This window comes from Stegastes partitus, unplaced genomic scaffold, assembly GCF_000690725.1.
Source record: "Stegastes partitus isolate 25-593 unplaced genomic scaffold, Stegastes_partitus-1.0.2 Scaffold422, whole genome shotgun sequence".
In the NCBI taxonomy this organism is placed as follows: Eukaryota; Metazoa; Chordata; class Actinopteri; family Pomacentridae; genus Stegastes; species Stegastes partitus.
The window spans coordinates 309,610-330,901 of record NW_007578153.1 but is presented as its reverse complement, the minus strand read 5'-3'; the positions used below and the strand labels follow the sequence as shown (position 1 = coordinate 330,901).

General features: G+C 39.2%; 1 protein-coding gene across 1 annotated transcript in view; it reads left to right on the top strand.

Moving 5' to 3' along the window:
* Nucleotides 1-21,292, top strand: part of trappc9 (trafficking protein particle complex subunit 9) — a 254,895-nt gene that overhangs the window by 54,545 nt on the left and 179,058 nt on the right. The window contains exons 10-12 of the mRNA XM_008285913.1: nt 784-910; nt 1,080-1,212; nt 5,632-5,795. Coding sequence (XP_008284135.1) covers nt 784-910; nt 1,080-1,212; nt 5,632-5,795 — 424 coding nt within the window. The remainder of the gene's footprint in view (nt 1-783; nt 911-1,079; nt 1,213-5,631; nt 5,796-21,292) is intronic.

The following is a 21,292-nucleotide window of genomic DNA, read 5'->3' as shown; positions in this document are numbered from 1 at the left end:
TCAAATTATCCCAATTTATTTGGATGTCAGACAGATCAAGAAACAACCTGTCTGGTCGTATAGTTTACCTTGACCTAAACCTTCATTATCCATCTGCATTTTTTAGATCTTAGTAATTACTTGGTGCATATGTGTCATCCTAACTAATAAAAATGATGGCAGAGCTCCAAAATCTCTACTTGTAATAAACCAGAATTATCCTTTGGGCAATTCTTTTATATAACTGGCATTTCTGAGTTGATTTAAATTCACTTCAGACACTTTCATTCAAGGGCTCAAAATTACCTTTTGAATAACCAGTGCAAGATTTTATAATGCATAAAAAATACTGACACATGATATTCTGGTCTGCGTAATACCCAGTGGAAATTTGGAATGCTATATTCGAAACCTTTCTGATCCGTTTTCCTTCTGTGTTGTGATCTGCAGGTCTTATTTTCATTAGCCTCTCTGGCATGTGTGGCTCAAGGGGTTGTTTCTCACAGAGATTCATTTTCTTCAATGGAAATGACCGTCCCATGCTGACAGAGGTTTAATCTTCAGTGCATCACGGGTAGATTAAGATGATGGATCACATGAAACGGTTCAAGACATGCGTCACACCGAGTCAGACAGCTGCACTTCACTCAGTGGGAAAAACAAATGGAAACCCTGTTAGCATAGCATGCACCAAAAATATGAGGTTTTGCACCACATCATACCATTGTATGCCAGGTTTTTGATGAAAGTTTGGTGTTGCCTCTGCAGACTTTGCCGCTCATTCTTTCTCTGTGTTGTTTTCAGGGTTTGCTGACCTCTGGAGTGGAGTTTGAATCTCTGCCTGCTGCGCTGTCCCTGCCTGCCGAGTCTGGCCTCTACCCCGTTACCCTGGTCGGTGTCCCACGTACAGCTGGAAACATCACTGTCAACGGTCAGTCCATGACTCAGACGCTGCACATAATAATGAGCCGGTCAAAGTTGCTGTTATCTTTGTTGCATACACTGTTTAATCTAAAATTGCTTTTAAAAGTGACTGACCTTCAACGCGTCATTTCGTTCTCCCATCTGAGCGGCCCGTTCTGTTGTCCATTTGAACCCAGGTTACCACACGTCGGTGTTTGGTGTGACCAGTGATTGCCTGCTGGAGGGCCTGACGGGTGTGAAGACCAGTGGCTGTTTGGTGGAGGTCATTCCCTCTCTTCCTCGCCTCCAGCTCAGCACATCACTGCCACGGTCAGAAACTCTTTGCTCTTCTACGGTGTACTCACATCTCACATCTGCAATACAACACTATGACTGTCATCTAATAGCCAGTGTACACAGGACCTTGTCCTGCTGCTGTGTGGGTAATGTCACAGATCCCACTCGGCCAGAAGTAAACATCGGGTCAGAAATGCTGTGTCATCATGCATGACCAGAGGTTCGCTGTTCAGTTGAAAACCACAAAGAGTTGAATTATTCCAGACACTTATTTAAGAAAAAGAAAAAACAACCCAAGAAAATGTGTTTTCCAACTTGACGATGCTCCACTTGTGACACGCTTCCAGTTGTTGTTCAGACAGATGAGACGGGGCTGTAGCAGCATGCAGCCGAACCAATGCACATGAGCATAAATCTCATGGTATGGAACAAACAGGATACCTACACATGAGCTGACAGTCACACTGGCTAGACTGGACTAGACGAAGTGTATTGCTCAACCCTCTACACCCACTCAGGTTTCTGGGCATTTTGTGCTCCAGTTACATTCTTACGAACTGCGGGATGATTTTTCTGACCACTTGTTCCTCTGTATACCATTTTGGAGCCATGCTACATTTATTTTTATTGATCAAGTGTGTTTTATTTCCTCTCAGTATCTCTCTCAGCCCTCGGTTCAACGTAGAAGTCACTGAATTTTTGTCATGTGACTGTTGGTCACGGCGAAGTTATTCATGACTTGTCGGTTGTGTTAGGGAGCTCAGTTTCTTTTTTTTTCACAGGATCTGGTGCAAATAGTTTATTTTTGGTGAATTTTTGAAATGAACCATGTAGAATGAAGTGACCGTGATGAAAGATAATACTTTAAAATTAGATTTGGTTGCTTTTCTTGACAGAATCGCATGTCACACAAAATTCTTTTAAGGACGATCAGAAAGTTGAAGGTTTGACCTTTCCTGCTAATTTTACTGTTTCTGTCTCCGGTGAATGGTGTAATTTTGGCAGTTTTTAAAAAGAAAACACGCTTTTCAAACTTTCTTGCAGGTTTTGTGGTTCAGAGGGTTAATTTAAGATGCCCACGATGTTTTTGATGGACGAACAAAACCAAATTAGTTGGTAGTTGCATTGTCTTTTGTGAGCATATTAAAGGACCGTTTTTGGCTTCACTCTGGTCTTCGGCAAGCGAAACACATTCTCTACAGTCAAGAACATTCTGCTGGTTGGCCATAAAAATATAAAAAGGGCAGCGAGTCCTTCTCTGTTCAACCCACGATTGATGTGAACACCCTCATACACCCTTAAAGCTGAAAGTCAGCACTTCAGCCTCGTAGTCATTGTTTCATTTCACATCCATTTTGCTGAAGTACGGAGCCAAAACAATGAAAAGTGTCACCATTACTCACGGACTGCACTCTGCTTAGATAGCGTTGATACCCCAATGCATGGCAAGTAACAAATGGTTAAATGTTCAGTGCAGCTTTCACCCACAAATCTTTTATTTGTGTGACAACAATTCCCAACATGTAACAAATCATGCAAACCTTGTCTTTTCTGTCTGTTTACATTAACTTGTGGAATGTTTGTGCATGCACTGATGCTAAAGTATTTTTCTGAATAAAAAGACAAGGCTTCATGCCAAAGTTTAGTTATTCTATGTACTATAACCCTATATATCAGAATCTTTTCGTGAGTACAGAAACTCCAGTTAATCCCTTCATGGGAGGCATCATTTTATACAAACTCTCAGTGTCATGCCTGTTTAAACATTCATGAACCAGATTTTTAACTCAACAATCTTTCTGACATAAATAAAAAAAGCGAAGGTTATGAGTATATGACACAATGTTAGTCACTCAAAATGAAATGAAATTACAGTTGTTATGAGAACCAGTAATTTGCCAGTGGCTAAAAGAAACAACATTTTCAGAATGAATGATGAGAGACTAAATATATGGAGGCGACTCGAGCTGACACTGGTGATTAACAGTTAGCATCACAATGTTAAACTGACATTCAGCAAAAATTATGTTTAGCAAGGAAGAATTGTACATTTAATACCAACACTGTCCAGGGTCTTGGACTGTTCAGATGCGCCCAAAAGATAAAAGTAAAAAACTGAGTGGAAATCTTGACTTCATTACTAAACACAGAGCTGCTAATACTTGTTGAGTGTGTTTTTGGATGTCAGGTAGCTGCAGTCTCTTGCAACATAAACATCAGAATAACAGGTGAATTCGTTTTCATGTACATCCTTTGAGGGGAAATTAAATTTTCACCACAGTAATAGTAGGAAACATGAGTGTGGAAGTCATGAGGTAATTTACTACGAGAAAATAACAGGTAAAACAGCCTGTTGGAGTGTTGTAAATCACTCTGACAGCGGAGCTGCTGCAAAATCCACTATTTAGGTCATGCCTGTAAGTACAGCACTTCAGTGGCTTTTGATGTGGAAAATCTTTTTATTCTTTCGAGCTGGAAGAGTACCGTAGCAGACACATCAAGCAAATAGAATAAAAGTGTAATGTGTGGTCTCTTGGGTGTTCTCACAGGGTCCTCAGGTAGACCTGGAGTTGTGACTTCAAAGCTCTACAGCACGAAGCTGCACTACCTGTTGCTTCACCTTTTTTTTTCCAGTAGCATAAAGTTTAAACATTAGCTTTAATCTATCATTTCATTTTAGAGAACATCAATGTTTTATACGACTGTTTTACCTGCAGAGTTAAAACAACATTAGTAGCATTTGCTAACATGGAATCTGTATGTTTTGCTGGTTATTTGCGACACTGTTTAGATTGTTCACTCTGTGGCTTTAAAAAATAAAAGAATTCCATCTTTATTAGAACTTTCAAAATGCATTTAAACTGTTCCATTAGGAAAAGTATTTTCTTCTGTTTGCTGTCAAGCTCAGAGAAAGATTATAGGCAGGTAGTGATGGTGGGCCTCGCAATTTTGACACAATGCAAGAGACAAGATAAGATAAGACTTGTGCCAGATATGACTCAAAAAATAAATAGAGAAATAGAAAAGAATAGAAAAGCAATAAGCTATAAGTACAATACATCACTGAAAAAAATAGAATAAGTACAGTCGAATAGGACAAGAATAAAAATGTAGAAAGTGATAATGGCACTGATTCACAGGTAGTAAGTTAGTATTACACATATTACACAAATATTGTACATCAAATTGAAATATTGCTCCTGAAAAATGAAATGTTAGACGTTACATCGACATGTTGTGCATAAAAACACTGAAACTGATATGTCCAAACTGTTGGGAAAAGTAATACTGCAAGCAGAAAATGTAAATAATGAAGTTACCTCCGCTGTGCCATCGGTGCAAATTGTGCACAACCTCTCTCTCAGTTTGGGGACAGTATGTAAGGCAACGATCTGCATCGGTTTGTTCAGAGTTGTGTGTGAGTTGGTGGTGCTGTGATACTGAAGGAGACAGAGTTGAGCTCCAGCAGGCAATGATTTGAATATCAGGAGGCAGAGCTCAGCTCCAGTGGGCTCTGGCCCAATTTAAACCCTCATAATGAGGTATGACGACGTCGCAGAGGGCATCACGTTGGTCTTTCATAATAGTGCACATTCTTTTTTGCTTCAGTATTTGCATTGCTTGACACAGAACAGACAGCAGCAGCTCTTTAAAGCTCTGCAGCTGTGTGACGCCGTAACTCACCGGCTCAGGTGTGGCCAGAAATACCACATCACACACGGCTGAAAGTTGCAACGAACAGTGAAGGAGCGGTGTACTGCTATGTGTAATTTACTGTGGATTCACAGTGTGCTTGAGGCCTGTATGTTCAGTGCTGTCTTGAGAACTGGTTTCTATCATGAGAATTTTTTTTGTATGCATACACACAATGCATGCTGATTAAGATCTTCATCAGTGCTGTGCATCCTTTCCATTCTTCTAACACGTTACATAAAGTGGGAAATTACACTTGTGGCCAGTGCTAGGAAACCTTTTTTGCTTTATTCTGGCTCATCATTTCAAATGGAAACCGCAACTTGGAACAACGCAATTAGCAAATGCAATTTAGGATATATGTTACGCGAGCTAGAGATTAAACTACCACATCAGTGGTTTTAAAAATTCAAACTGTCTTAGACTTGTGGGGTGCCCCGGTAGCTCAACCGGATAAGACGGTGACCCATGTACGGGGGCTGTAGTCCCCGATGCCGTGGTTCGAGTCCAGCCAGTGCTCATTTACTGCATGTCCTTCCCCCTCTCTTCTTCCCACGTTTCTCTGTCTCTCTTCACTGTCTTGTATATTAAAGGTAAAAAAAAAAAAAAAGGCCAAAAAATAATCTTAAAAAAAACAGAACAAACCCTGCCCCCCAGCCCAACTGTTTTATTATATCACAAGGTTGCAATATTGTGCTAATTCCACCTATGATTGGGCCTTTTTCACTGTTGTTAACTAATGTTAACTTGCTTGCACAGGTCAGCTCACACGGCTCAGCCCATGACCAAAGAGGAGCTGTCCAGCACTGTGTCCGTCCAGCTTTTCAACGGAGAGACGCAGAAGCTGACCATCACCTTGGAAAACATTGGATCTGAGGACATCGAGAGTTTGGAGCTCACCTCCAAGATTGTCAGTACCAAAGGTGAGCAGCTCTATTAAGCTTTATTATAAACTTGAATATCAAATATTAATACATACATTAAAAAACATAAAGTTGTGTTGGTGCAGCAGAGCAAAGAAGAAATAATTGACAATGTGCGGATTAGCGTTATGCACAGAACTCAAACAAACGGCGATGTGCACAGTGTGTATTATCAATGCTGTTTTAGTCGGGACAGCTTTTGATGTACTTCACCGCCCACTGAGTTTGTGCTCCAGCCTCTTGCAGTCCCTATGTCTGCAGTGCTACAGAGGTCACTACCCCGTTGTCTTTGGTTCTACATCTTTCATGCCCCTGTGGCTTTTCAGTCTGTGTTCCATCTCTTTGTTCAACACCTGCTCAGGTCCTCAGATCTCTGCAGTCCCCCTCACCCCGACTGTCTGTGTCTCCCTTTTGCTTTTTTGTCTTTGTCCGTATAGGGAAAAAAATAAAATAAATAAAAGAAGGTTCATTTGTGGAAAAGGCTGCCATAAACTTATCATAAGTACAGATGGCACAACTGTTAGCATTAGAGTCACTGTTGGTTTTCTTTGCCTGTAGATGGCACACGTCAGCAACTCTGGAGGTCTGAATCTGCTGGTGTGCAACTGGATTACGTTACCTAGGTGTGGTTTCAGCTGCCTTGCATCATTTTATTTGCTTTGGTGTATTATTAGATATTTGACATCTTATTTATGTGGTTAAAAATAAATAAATCATTGTGTTTTTTATGTGGTCCTTAAACATTTTTTTCATGCTACCGTCAGCCTGTGGTTAGAAGTGTAGCCTGGAGACGCAGAAAATACAGAATACATATTCAATTAAAAAATAGGAATGTACTCTTTTCCTCTTACAGATTGAATTCTAATAGGTTCATTATTGTGCTACTGAGATAGTACACCATCTTCAATGTACTTTGCTTGTAGTGATTTATTTTTGCAGTTGGGTAACTTTCTGTTGCTCCTAATGCAATCCTAAATGCTTGAATTTCCTAGCTCTAAATATATTCCCATTTACCCCTGGCAGGTCTTTAGTATGAAGTGATATTGCCATCTGTTGCGAGAGGAAAACCCTCAATTCATTTTGAATTGTTGGGGCTGACACCAACGCTAAATCTTCTAGAAGTGGTCCTTGATAGTTATTTTTAAGATAACAACATTATATATATGCATTTTGAAGAGGACCTCGATCATTTTGCTAATTCTTGTTGTCTGATTCAGGAATTCTGTAATCAGATTACACTTGAAATCTCTGTAGAACTATATTGTCTGAGTCCATGTTCACGACTCCAGACTAACTTTTTACAACTTTTTAAATGTATTTATTTTTTTTAGGTGCACCAGGACATGAATTATTTGTACCCACAATTTTTCACTGTGCCTTTTGGTGCTGAATAATACATTACAAGTGTTACCTTCTCTGTTCGTTCCCACACACATAGCGGTCATTTCTTAACACATGATGTAAGTAGTAAAGGCGCAGATATGTTTTGTGTATTTAACCCGGTTTCTTTTGAATTAAGGGTAATGTCGGGACTTACAGTTCGTCAAAGGTGGATTTTGTTTGGTTCGACTGAAAGCGCTGGTAAATTCTGTTGTCGTTTCTGACTTCTTACTGCTTCGCTTTGCTGCTGCCTGTTGATGTAACGCTGGAGGAAGGAGGGCTGCTCCGAGGGCCACGTACCTGCCACAGAGCAGGATGAGTTTCGTGGAGATACAAAGGGCTTTTGTAGCATTTCGATTTGGAATATCAATGCTCCAGCAGCAACAGCTCTGTTCCTAGCTGTGACTCGGTTGCCCTCCCTGCAATAAATGTAGGGGGATAATGTTGGCTGCTTAATAACATCTCAATGTTTCCCACAGGTTGGGAATTTGCTTGTGGTGGTTGGTGGCATGGCGTGACTGATGTGCATGCAGAGACTCATGCAGCGTAGCCTGGGTTGTTTTCTGAAGCTGCAATTTACTGATGTTCCCTAAACTCCTCACATACATCAGTAGACTCTGGGCACAGACAAGCCTTCCAGTCTCCATTCAGTTTCTTCAGTGCACTCAGACAGGTGTGTGAGCAGAGCAATGACTTGTTGAAATGAAATACGGCATTGAAACCAATTGATTTGGTTGGCTGCCCAGAGACACACACACAGGCAGTAAAATGTATGCAAGATGACAAATGTTTGTTTTTAAAAAGCATATTCGCTTTGTAATCTAGTCAGATGCCTTTTTTTTCCTGATGCTCAAAGCATACCCAGCTGGACCATACAGATAAAACAACAATTCAACCTTTTGGAAGGCAGAAAATTCAGGATTCAAGTTATTTATTTTTAACCACTTATACCTGTGGTCCCGGCAGGAGTTTTGATCACACACTGATGAGCAAAGTAGGAGAAGCAGGGAGCCGGTACACATTGAATTGATCTGACATTTCCAAAATGGCCCCAGGGTTCTGTGATGATAGCCCGCATGCTTCCTCTCTCCAAGGGTTAACACTCACAGATCTATTCTTTCCAGGCAGCTTCTGTCAGTCTTTCATGGCTCAATCGTACATTTCTCTCACATTCTATGCATTTTCTCTCACAAGTGTGTCAAGGACTCTTGTGTAGAGATAGAAAGTCCTTTGATGACCAGCCCTGATGTAGAATTTATGACTCAATGACAGTACTGTAAGAGAAAAGCTGCGCATTTCTCTTGTTACTTGGGACCCTCTGAACAGAAGGCCGGTCCAGTCCTCGTTTTGAGGTTGAAAAGAATTGGCCTGTCAATGGTGAATAGTACAAGACTCGAATTTAAATAGTCTGGGATTCGAAGATAGTCATCCAGTGACTAACTATACACCTCACAGAACCTTGCTGTTTCTCACATACCCTGCTCCCTGCTGGACGGACTCCAAGGAACAGTGTAGTCTCTCTAGTTAACAAGAGCTCTCTTTGAAACTGAGCTGTTGTTGTGGTTGTTGGAAATGATTTAGTCTGCAAATATAGTTTTGCCTCCTAGGGATAGTTATTTTCAGAGTTGGATGAACACGCAAAAAGAACTGAATTCTTGAGACCTGAATTAGAAAAACACCATCTGTAGTTTCACTCAGACTTTTGACAGACACTTGGAGCTTGAAGGAATAAACTCTTTACTCAAGAAAATGTTACTGAAAGACTTCACTTTAATGAATATTTTGTTTATTTGATACAAACACAAGCAAGCGTGAAGAAATCAAAATCAACTACTTGCACATAACAAATGAAAATAAAAAGTAATGCAATAAGCATTTTAATTTTTTACCAAATTAACATACAGATTACCCAATAGTTTGGAAATGATGTTAAATTTTGACAATCAAACTGTTTTTAAAGGTGAATTTAATTGAGTAGTTGCTAAGCAAATAAGACTAGTTCAATATAAGTGCATAAATTGGTAATTTTTATATTAGTTTCCTCTTCCTTTACCCTGAGTTTTCGCTTCACACAGTTCCTCTAAGCTGCATGCTTGGTTGAAGGCCAAATGTCAGAAGGTCAAAGTATAAAAGAGTTTAAAAAAAAAAAACCCGTCATTTACAGTTGAAGCAGATAGAGATGCCACCAACAAAGCTCTTCTGTCACTTTATTGTTCAAACACCTTGTGAATTAATCATTATCGTCCTTTACTCTTCCAAGCTGTCTTCTTCTCTCTTTCAAACACTTCTCCAGTTTCAGGGAATAGCTTCTTTCTCTGATTTCCATTTTTTTCCTCCCCTTTCCCTTAAGCCATTCATTCTCTGTTGAAAGCAGGGATTCCAGTGCAGCACACTGACCAGTCGCTCTTGGTCTTTGAACCCTTAATTATGAAAATTCTGTTCTTTGAATAATTTTTTTTAGCCCTTTTAGCTCATAATTGGACTATAATTAGACCCCACAGTCAGAGAAAAAGAAGTACAGTTAAGTCCAAAATTATTCATAACCATGTCATAGTTTAATTTATAGTGATTTTTTTTTTGCCCATCAGGTTTCTTCTTGCTAGAAGAGTCATGACCAAGTCACAAAAGATGGGAAGTTATTGTGTTCAAGATTGCGCATTTGTGAGAAAATGCAGTATCTTTCCCATTTTAAATGGTTCTAGTAATTTCTACCATGTTTTAGGGCATTCTAATGCACTATAAACTGAGAACAGCTGATGTTGTTCTGCAGTCAGTTATTAGTCAACTGCAAGTCATGGCTAAAATCAAAGAGCTGAGTGAGCTTGTTATTAGGGTCCATCATTGTGGTTGTTCACCGGGGGAAAGGCTATAAAGTCATATCCAAGGGTTTTTAAGTGCGGTAGCCATAGTGCAAAGTATCACCAGGATTTATACTAAATGAGCATGTAAGTCCATCCATCCATTGTCTATACACTACTTTATCCTCTATAGCATGGGGGCTGGAGTCTATCCCAGCTGACGTAGGGTGAAGGCACCCGGGACAGGTCGCCAGTCTAGGCACACTCACATTCACACCTACAGACAGTTTAGATTTACCAGTTAATCTCAGCATGTCTTCAGACTGAGGGAGGACGCCGGAGCACTCGTTGAAAATATAAATGCAGCATGGAATATTTTAATCAATTCTATCCATTCTTTGTAACATAAAGGACTAATTATTTATTGTTCCAATTAAAAATCATACAGGTCAGATTGAGAGTGCGATCGAAGACCAGAAATCACAGCAGTAATGAGTTATATGTCCGTGACACATTAAGTTAATGAGGATGCTGTCACTGGTTAAAGGAGTGTCTCTGTACTGGTCACGTTATTGGATCGTTGTTCTTTAAAGCCACACCCCCGACCAAAGTATGTTTACTCAATGGTCGGGAGTTTGTCACCATTTGAACAGCTCCAAATGTTTTTGTGCACAATTGTCACAGAAAAATTTAGGAAGCCCAAAGCCACCCCTGCACTGACTGAGAATGATATGGTGAGGAAAAAAAACAACAAAAAACACCAAGATTCGCCACCAAGGCCATCCTGAATCTGAGCAACTCTGGTACCAACATCTCAAGGCGTCTGCAGAAACAAACAAAACAAATGGATGTCAACCAAGGAGGACTCCACCTCCCCAAGACAGACACACTGAAGCTTCATTGAACTCTTTTTTCCTGTGGTAAGATAAGAGGAAAATAGAGTTATTTGGACACAGGAATTGGAATTCTGTTCATTTAACCCCAAGAACACCATCCTGACATCAAGCATGGAGGTGGGAATGTGATGCTTTTGTGGGTGTTTTTCAGCAACCTTGTCAAAGTAAACAGCCTCGTGAACAAACGAGGAAAACATTAAGATTCTCAAGGAAAATATCAGGTAGTCTGCAGGAAAACACGTCCTTGGGAGCATTGGACCTTCAAACAAGACAATGGTCTGATATATACAGCCAAAGTGGTCAACAAGTGGTCAACAGAAAACAATATGAACAGCCAGAGTCCAGACATAAACCGCATCCAGAATCTGCTGCAGAAACTAAAGACCAGAGTGATGGTAAGGAAGCCGTCAACCTCAAAGACCTGGACGTTGTCACAAAACAAGAGTTGAACAAAATCCTGCAGGAGACTTTCAGGAAGATTGTTAGTAAAAAATAGGAACCATTTGCCTTCTATGGTGGCGAATAAATGCTTTGCTTTCGATTACAAAAAAGGTATAAATCATTTTGGACATTGCGTTTTTAGTAAAAATGTCAAAACAAGAAACCAAAATGGTTTGGAATGTATCGTTACATCTTTAACACAATATTTCACCATCGCGCATCACTTGTTATGTCATTTTCAGGCAGAGGAAACCTATTGATCAAATGTGTATTTACTATTGATTAAACTTTGACATGGGCATGGTTCATCTATGACTTGACTGTTGGATGATAGATATTCCTGTTTTAACTTTTACTTTTACAAACGCAGCACTTTTTTGATACTTTAAGGAATAAAAACAAAAACAAACAAACAAAACAAAAACCCCTTTGTTTCATTTACCAAAGTAAGGCAGCTTTCTCAAATGCATCAAAGAAATGCCATCTTTCTCTAATTGGCCGTCTTCAGGACCATCCATCCATCCATCCATCCATCCATCCATCCACCCACCCACCCATCTTTTCATTAATGTAGAAAAGTGCCGGCCTTATCAGTAAAATCTGATGTAATGCAGGCAGGCATATAAACTAATATTAACAATGTTCACCATTTGGGTGTCACCTTCGTGAATTTTCATTTTAATGTATTGGTTCTATGTATGCATTAATACTTTAACATGAAAACAACTTTTTTCCTTGTGTCTCTGCTGCTGATGTCCTTGAGGACACTTTACAGCAGCGTGCAGAAACTGCATTAATATTGTTATCAATCCTGTCAGGATTGTTTGGCCTTTTTGAATCACACAAACTCTCTGTCTCTCATACACGTACAAAACAATCCAATACAGCACCTATTACTGTACATGTAGCTTCATTAATGCCATTTAACACATTTGCAAGTATGAACAGTAGGACATGTACATTTAAGTATTTCAAATCACTTCTTCCAAGTAGTTTTATTTGTTATGGTTAAACTTATCTGTATATGCTACCCTATTTCTGTTTATCTGCTTCGTATTTATTCTGAACAATACCAGTAATATACATTATCAGTCTCCTGAAATGTGTCGACTCATCTTCGCTGTCACTCTTAATTGTTTTGTTAATGCATGCTTTTTGAGTCGCCCACACATTATTCTATCTAATTGAGGCAAGATGACCACAATCAAGATTCCTTCCTTTTCAACGCTGCCATTTCCTTGGGTGTGTTCTTGCAGCAGGCTTCATTACAGTACAAAGAAAGAATCCTTGTAATCAATTAAGCGCCACATCTGAGCTCGGAGACCTTTGAAGGCCATTTTAATGTCAGATCAGCTTCCGTCTGGAGTGTGTCACTGGACTTCTTTCTTAAAATTTAATTTGGGTTTCACTTTGTTCCTACAGGCAGTCTGTGGTTGTGTTTGCTGTTGAAACTGTTTAAGCAGTTCTACTGAGTGGTAACGTATACGGGGTGTTTGGACAGGTACAAGCAACGTCTTTATAGATATAACCTGTGACTAAAGTAAAATTAGATATTCAATGACATGCAATCTGACAATATGTGTCATCTTTAAAAGTAAAAGAAACTTTGCCACCTATGTTTCAGTAGAAGTGTTAATGACTAATCATAAATCGATTAATTGCAGTTTTTAGACTAACTGTTTAAAGGCAGAATTTGTAGGACACAGAGTCAGACAATGTGTTGTACATTAACTGTAGTTCTGGGTTGCGCAAGTAGGTGGAGCCTCTTATTATTTCTTGAGATTGAAAACTGCAGTTTGTTTGTGGTCGCTTAGGCTACAGCGAGTCCTATACTGACTAACTAGCAACAGGCCACCATGACAAAGACTTTTCTGATGGTAAATGGACCAGAGCTCATTTATTCAAGATGAGTCAGAAGTTCACCACAGCCGAGTGCCTAATGTGGCCAAGCTTCTGCTTCTACGGCAAATATCACGCTTCCGTGGTTAAAAATAGCTACCAGCTAATGGGATGATGTCCACTGTACATTACTGGAGTTAGCATTGATTGATGATGCTGCCAATTATAAGCTAAGAATTTTGTTTTGGATTTGCATCCCTCGCTCCAGGTTTACCCCCCAAAAGAGTATATATGGGAGTAAAGTCCTGTCTGACAAAGTATTTAGAGTGTTCACAAAGTGTTTTTGTTGGTTGGTGCAGATGGGGTGGCACCTCTCCAGCCTTCACATTCTTCATTTATCACACACTGGTGTCAAAACTGACCCACTGGGAACTTTGTTGTGTTAAAAAAAATTCAACCATTTATTTTCTTCTACTTCTCAATCTACACGCTATGCTACATGTTAATTCTTAAGGATGCAGTAGCTGAGGAAGTTAAGCAACTATATAAAAAACAAACAACATGGAGAGTTTACTTTTCTGTTTGTTCTCATGGGTTGTGCCATTTTCATGTGTTGCTTCAGTGACGTTGGTGTTCTGAAGCTCTTTGTGGCTCTTTGCGATTTGAGACGATTTGAATTCCAATACATTTGACTTATTCACCATGCTCCCCGTCTTTGCATTAATTTGTCTAAATAGTGTTTTCATACAGCCACCAGGTGTTATTTAAACTGGTGACATGAGTGTTTTATCATAGGAAGACGGTCACACTGGTCATTCAAACACAGACACTGAGAAAAAATAAGTGCTATTTTTGATATTTCCCCAAAGACATTTTTTTCTTCTGTTCAGTAATATGAACTGGTAACAGCACATTCACATTTTAGTATTTGATTTCCCTGTTGACCTCAAAAAGTGTCAGAATGTGTTTTCCACAAATAAACTCTATTTGGAAATAAATTCAATAATTTAGTTGGTTACATTAAAGGCTGCTAAGCTGTGCAACACAACAGAGATTGACTGTTGGAATCATTTCATCTGATCTAATTTGAGTCATACAATAGCCACTCTGTTAAATATGTTTTTATCATCTTGTCCATATAGCCAACAGTCCGATATCAAGATATTGATGTCATATTAGATATATTTACTGTTTTCTATTTAATGTAGTATTAAAGCAGTGTTTATATCCGACTCTTTTTATTAATGCTTAGCACAGTGACACCCAGAAAGCTGCTTGAAGATAATGTCTTTAAAATAAACTATATTTGCAGCATTTGTTCAGAGTTTATTCCATATGAAGATTATTTGCACATACTGAAAAGTGCTTCTTTGTGCACTGCAGCCGTACTGCAGCATGTGTTCTTCTGTTTCTGTTGGGCATTAAAAAAGTTGCTACGTTGTTAGTTTTCATTATTTTCAATAACAACATCTTAAAAGTGTCCCACTGTTACTTGATGAAGTCTTTTTCAAAGCTTTCAAGAGTCAGAAAATGACAGTTCAGCCAAAACACACACATTGCCTCAGAGGAAGAGCAGCCTGGTGGGCTGCAGGACACAAACCAACCTGCTAATTACATTGCAGTGCAATTGATCATCCAGTTCTTTTCTCTATGTAACGTCACCTTTTTTTTTGTTGCTGTAACTTCTGAAACCATTGTGGTTTCAAGTAAAGTGGTTTAAACAGGGCCAGTCGTTGAAGAAATTACTATATGTTAATGAAAATGTATTTTTAATCTGGTGGGTCTAATTTTTACTGCTGTCTAACCACCGCATTCTATTAATGATGAGAAATCATCCACTTGAAGTTGTAAAATTTAAAGGTGGTTACTCGATGAATGGTCTAAATTTAGTCAACCACACCACAGTTAACTCCAATTATCCATCTCACTTATGTTTTTCGTAGCTTTGACAAGATAATAGGAGCTGTCCAGAGTATTTGTTTAAGGTTTCCAGCTTTACTCCAGCCTTGACTCTTGAACCATTAGGGAGCAGGTATTTTGTAAGCTTGGGCCACATGTGATGTCTTTGACGGTTCACTACTAGAAGTTAAACACAAACTTTGGACCAGAAAGAGGGTTTCCTTCTATTTGGAAATGTTTGAAATTCAAGTATAGCAAAACAGTTGTTGCAATTGGCAAATAAGAGTTAGTATATCTATCGAAGAGCGACAGAGGCAGACTTTGCAAATGCATCATGTCATAAAGATTGCATGTAGGGTTGGGCAACAATTTTCCAACTGGCCACTGGTAGTCCAACAAGCGGCGATTGGGATGCATTAGTGGAGGTGTCCGACTATATTGAAAATGAGTTTGATGCCATCAAATCAATGTTTCCCCTCATACTGCTGTATTACTGCAGCCTGCTACAATATCATAAGTGATTATCATGTATTGGATTTCTATTTTGTTGCACTTTGAAATGGATAAAATCTTATTTCGTTGTGTAGCTGCGCTCCAGTCTCTCTCTCTGTCTCACAAACACATTACCAACAGACCCATCTTTGAACATTCTCCCTCTCCATTGATTTTTCATGTCAAATCATGTGCACGGGGAAGCTTTTTCCTGCATAACAGAATCAGCCTGGAGTTTATAAATGGTTGGTGTCATTAACACTTCTGCACCAATGTGTTAAAAACTGACGCATTCAAGTAAAATCTGATGATTTGTTCTGTTTTTAGCACAGTGCTGTCATTCCTGGACCCAATTATTTCATGAAGCCATTATAAGCATATAAGGTGTTGCGCTACCTTTTCAGATCAGTGACAGGGAGACCTTTGGTTTTATGGTATCTTTAGTCTGCCATGGCTTATATCTGCTGCCTTGAATTTACTTTGTGGACCATCTCTGTTGTGATAAGGAGAGAGACAGAGACACCATTTTAACTTGCTTGTACTGGGCTTTTATTTTCTTTTAGGGGGCAGTGAACATGGTACACAACATCCAGATGGTGGTTATACTAAAATTCGAGCTTTTCTACACACTTTTGACTGATGTACAGTGGTTGCGATTATGTGCTGCTAACTTACTTCTTCCTCACATGCAGCTCTACTGCCAGTTCCTGTTAAGGCACGCTTTGAATTGCGCTTTACAGGTTAATTATTTACCAAGCTGAATTTGCAAGAAGGCAAACAGCTATATTAGCAAAATAAAATGGCAAAAATTACAAAAATAAAAAAAAGGATAAAACAAGAACTGATGACATATAGTGGATATATATACGTTCAACACTATAAACATGTTAAATGCTGTGTCTCTGAAACTCCTTCATCACTGGAGAGACAATGCTGCTGATGTATAGCTGACACTTGGAAGTCATCACATTTCTTCCAAAAGTCAAAAGCTGGGATATTTACTTTTTAAATTTCTCCGTTTGCACTGTCTCTCATGTTCTTTGTCAGCAGGTTCCCACATTATGTGTTTTTTTATTCCTTAAGCTTGTTGCTCTTTTAAATACATAATTTCATTACAGTCACTTGTCCTTTGTTGTTTTGCCTCGCTGGAAGGCTGAATCACCAGCTGATGTGCTCATGTTGTTCTTTTCTTTCTTTTTTTCTTATTTGTATCTGCCAATATTCAGAAAATTTGGTTAAAATTTGCATTACATTTGGATGAAAACCTGACTCGAGAGGTCTTCATGCGTCTACTCATTTTTGAAAACGAAAACTTTAGCTAGACTCGAGTCCCAGGTTTGCTCAGTCTGGTCGGTATCATCTAATTTTCCATCCATGGGTGTGTCCTTTGCGACTTCAGTGGATCAGAGAACAGACACACCTACGCATAGATTGTCAGTTTGGCAGGTGCTGTCGATTGCAGCAGCTAATGGTAGCCAGTGGAGCTATGAACGTAGCAGTAAATGTACAGTTAAGTTTGTCGATAAATAAATGCTGGCACTCTTCAAGAACTGAGCCAAGTTGCTGTGTTTTGCTTGCCAACTGCTGAGTAAGGTGAAAGGGGGGTTGCCCTCAAACTTGGCAACAACTTTAGCCCTGGAGCAGAAAACAACGTCTCCCCTTTTGATTCCCAACCATTGTCTGGAAACTGAAGCGGGAGCGATGGCATGTCAAACACTGTGTACACAATCATTACACTAATTGTGTTGTTTGGGATTTATGTTACTGTTGGACAAACACAGTGCTTGTCGTCTGTCAAAAATTTTGATGAACTTAAAACCTGCATGTTTAACAAAGGAGAAGTGAGTTTTGTCTTTCTCAGAGGGATAATCAAGTGTACACAATTGCTAAGCAAATATTAGTCTGCAGAATTATTAGTCAACTCAAATGCAAATGGATTTTTTTTTTCCCCCAACACACTTTTATTTTCAAATTTTATATTAAGTGTAGCAAGTAGCATTAAATGACAATTAAACTAGAGGTCCCTCAGTAGAGGAATATAGTTGCCACTGCCGGCCTTGATTGTACCAAGCCCCAGTAAACCATTATTCCATCCAACTTACCACAAAACAGGTGTTTTCTTTCACTAATCATGGTTGGCTAAAGGTGAAATTAGTACTATCCATGTATACATTACACATTGTTTGAAATATAATGTCAATATCAACATTTTTTTTACCTTGAGTTTGACCTTAAAATGTCATTCAAGGTCAAATGTAAAATCACCAACAGAAAGCCCCAACATGGTTGCTCATCTGCACCAAATACCATAAATCTACCTTCCACTCTTCTGAAGGCAAGCAGCATTTTTGAAAAAGTGATCTTTGTCCTCCAGCAGAGAAAATTTTGCAGTAATTAACCCCAAAAACTCATTTCTAGGAGAGGCCATTTCTCGCTCACCTGTAAAATATCAACTTGTTCGACCTTAGCACTGGAGCTAGAGATTGTTCAGATGGACAGATTGGGCCGATTACTCTACAGTTGCCTCTTGCCAGGGGCTACTATAATCATATTTTTGGCCTTTCAAAAATGTTCAGTGACAAATACAGCCACCCTTCTTATCAGTAGCTTCATGAGCCTTCCATCCACGTAGTGCACCAGTTCTGTTAAATTTTTGATGAAAAAGCAACTACTGCCGACCACATGCTTTTCTGATTGTCTTCTGTTACTGTGAATCTCACATTGTAGAGGGACCCGCAATTTCTCAATTGGACTTAACTCAAGTGAGAAAAGGGAAGTTATTTGATCATGTTCTAGGCCTTTGCTGGTGAGCTAAGCAGTGGAGTACCTGGATACACGTGGCTAAGCTCAGTCCTGCTAAAAGATCGTGGCCTTCTTGATTGCTGCAGACTTCTTCATGCACCATTACCTGAAGAAAGTATCTACCAGGAAGTGGCAGTAGGTTTGGATAGTGATTTTTGTTCCATTTCAACACAAAAAGTTCCAGCTTGCTCATCCTCAGTTATTGCAGCGATACCAATACCCCTCCACCTTGCTAGCACCTGACTTGAAGTGATGCCCTCTGTCGATCAGCAATCCAGCCACTGGCTCATCCATGTGCTCCGTCAAGAGTCCCTCACGTTTCATATGTTCACTATCCTTTGGAAATCTGTCTTCAGGAAATTCATGGCCCAGCCATGATACTTTAACTTGTGAATCTTAGGTGATGGCCATGTTTCAACCTTGGTCATGTGTCTGAGGACTTGACATATTGTACTTCTGGGCACTCCTGGTAGATTACAGTTCTGGAGTATGGTGGCACTGGAGGATAATGGCTGTCTGGTGGCTTGACATGTAGTTTTTCTCAAGTCTTGTGCTATTAATGTGTACGTTTTCTCCTCTATGGGTTTTTTTTTTTTGTGGTCCTGTTAATTATTTGCAACAAAACATTTGTTGATTGTCTCAGGGGGCTCATACCTCAATAGCTTAGCTGTTTCAAGAAAATTGCATCTATCTCAAAGGCATTTTACAAATGTAGAATTTTCAGTGCCAGTTAAATCTCCATTTTCGCCCTTTTTAGCTGAAGCAGTGAAGCTACCTAATAATTAAGCACACTAATAAAAAATGTTCATCACTTTAGGCCACATCTCCTCATTATACAAATACCTGAAAACGATTAAATCCATTCAAGTTTAGAAGGTGTAAAGTCTGAACATGTTCATAGCAACAATAATGTCAGAATACTCTCTTTGCTCATGATTCTGCACACAATGTACCAGAAGAACACACTGAGCAGACAAAATAGTTGGCTGTTGTGTAAAACATGCTCTTAAATGATAATTACTTTTTAAACTTAGGGATGCAGATACTGAATGTGCTACAACAGGACTTATAATTTTTTAAAAAGGGATTATTTTTAAACATGCGTTCCTGTGCCTTTAGCCTTTTGTAGGAATGACTGTTATGGGACTGTTGTAGCTCTCTTGACTACAACTGCCTGTTAATTGATCAGTGGAATATTGCTTCTGCAGTTGATGTTCAGGTTCTTCCTGTATATAAAAAATGGACATACTGTCACCCACTGGTTGCAGACTGTGGTTGTGAGGCCTTGATTTGACCATTTCTGAAGCAGAACCTAAGAAGTGTTGGGTGGATCTGACTAGAGAACCTGTGGACATGTGCACAGTGATATGGTAGAGACGTGTTGATCACAAGGTAAAACATTACCTGCTCTATTGTCTGTTGTCTTGTAAATGGAAACGTAATTTACTAAATGAACATCGTGCTGTATTAGAGTCTTGTAACCAGCAACTGAGATAATAAAAGCATTAGGAAACTGTTTACTAAAATAACAAATCAAGGGAGAAGTAGTTTATCTTTTTCATGGATTTCTATACAATTAGGCTTATTTTTTACAACCTGAGGAGTCGCCTCCTGCTGGCTATAAGACAGATTGCAGTGTAAGACATTTCCATGTTGCCCCCCCTTTTAGGCCTGGAGTCTACATCCATCTTTTATATAAGGTCTGTGGGTTGACTGCATTTTACATCTGATCTAAGTATCGTCTTTTCTGTTATCAGGTCAGGTGCTGTGGTTCTCTTTGGATCCGGTCTCTCTTTTCTAAGAATTAATTCATGCATGTCCATTTTGGTTAAGCTTTTCATCGGTCTGTTTCAGATTGTGTCCAACATTTTCACTCGTTGAAGACCTCCATTGCACACTCATGATTTTCTTATTAAATGTCAACTACTGTGAAGCTGTGCACATCAATACTGGTGTCTGCTTCACACCCTTCAGTGAAAAAAAAAAAACACAGCAAAAAAGCACCTCACTTTAACCAAATTCATTGAGATTCTACAACAACGCCGCCCAGAGCAGCTGTCAGTACGCGCAAAAATGAATCATGGTTGATGCTATTCATAGTGGCTTTATTATTGGTTCAATACATGAACCTGTAAACCGTCATCATGGTGTGTTTATGGGACCTTAGAAAGTCAGTCAGTCCTCATATGAAAGCAGTTCATCACAAAACATTTTTCACTTTAGTTTATTTACACTTTTACCACCATTTTTTAAATTCTCACTTTGAGTGGGATCCGTGTTTATTTAAATAAATAAATGGCAAAATACCTTTTATAATTTGGGAGGTTGGGATCAGAAAAGCTAAATGCAACAAGGCACAGTTCAAACAGAATGAGTGGATCGAACATTCAATTCCACTTAAGAAACAAACAAAACAAAACAAAAATGGCAGCAGATGGAAATATCAAATCTGTTTTTGTCTATAATAAGAAGGCTGTAACCTTCCTCAGGTTTTTCATGCATAAATGTAAGTAATGTATAATTTACGTTCAACCGTTGTGCATGATACATTTTTCATAATTTTTCCACTTAAGATTACTATTCATACGATTGGCACTTCATGATTACAGTTAAGGCCAAAATTTTGAATATTCTGATTTGTGGTGCATATATATTTAACCCATAGGTTAATTCTGGCCTGAAATGACATAAGTGAAAAAACAAATAGATAGATAAATAGATAAAATGCTAGATTTGAACTTCCACCCATCCATCTGGGGTCAGGTCGTGATGTCAAGCTGAGCAGGTCATTCAGGACAACCATTTCCCCAGCCACACTTTCCAGTTCCTCCTGGGGGATCCAGAGAAGTTCTCATGCCAGATGAGGTGTATAATTTCTAGGACCAACTCTGGGTTCTCCTGCCTGGAATATCCCCAAAGGAAGGTGCCCAGAAGGCATCCTAATCAGATG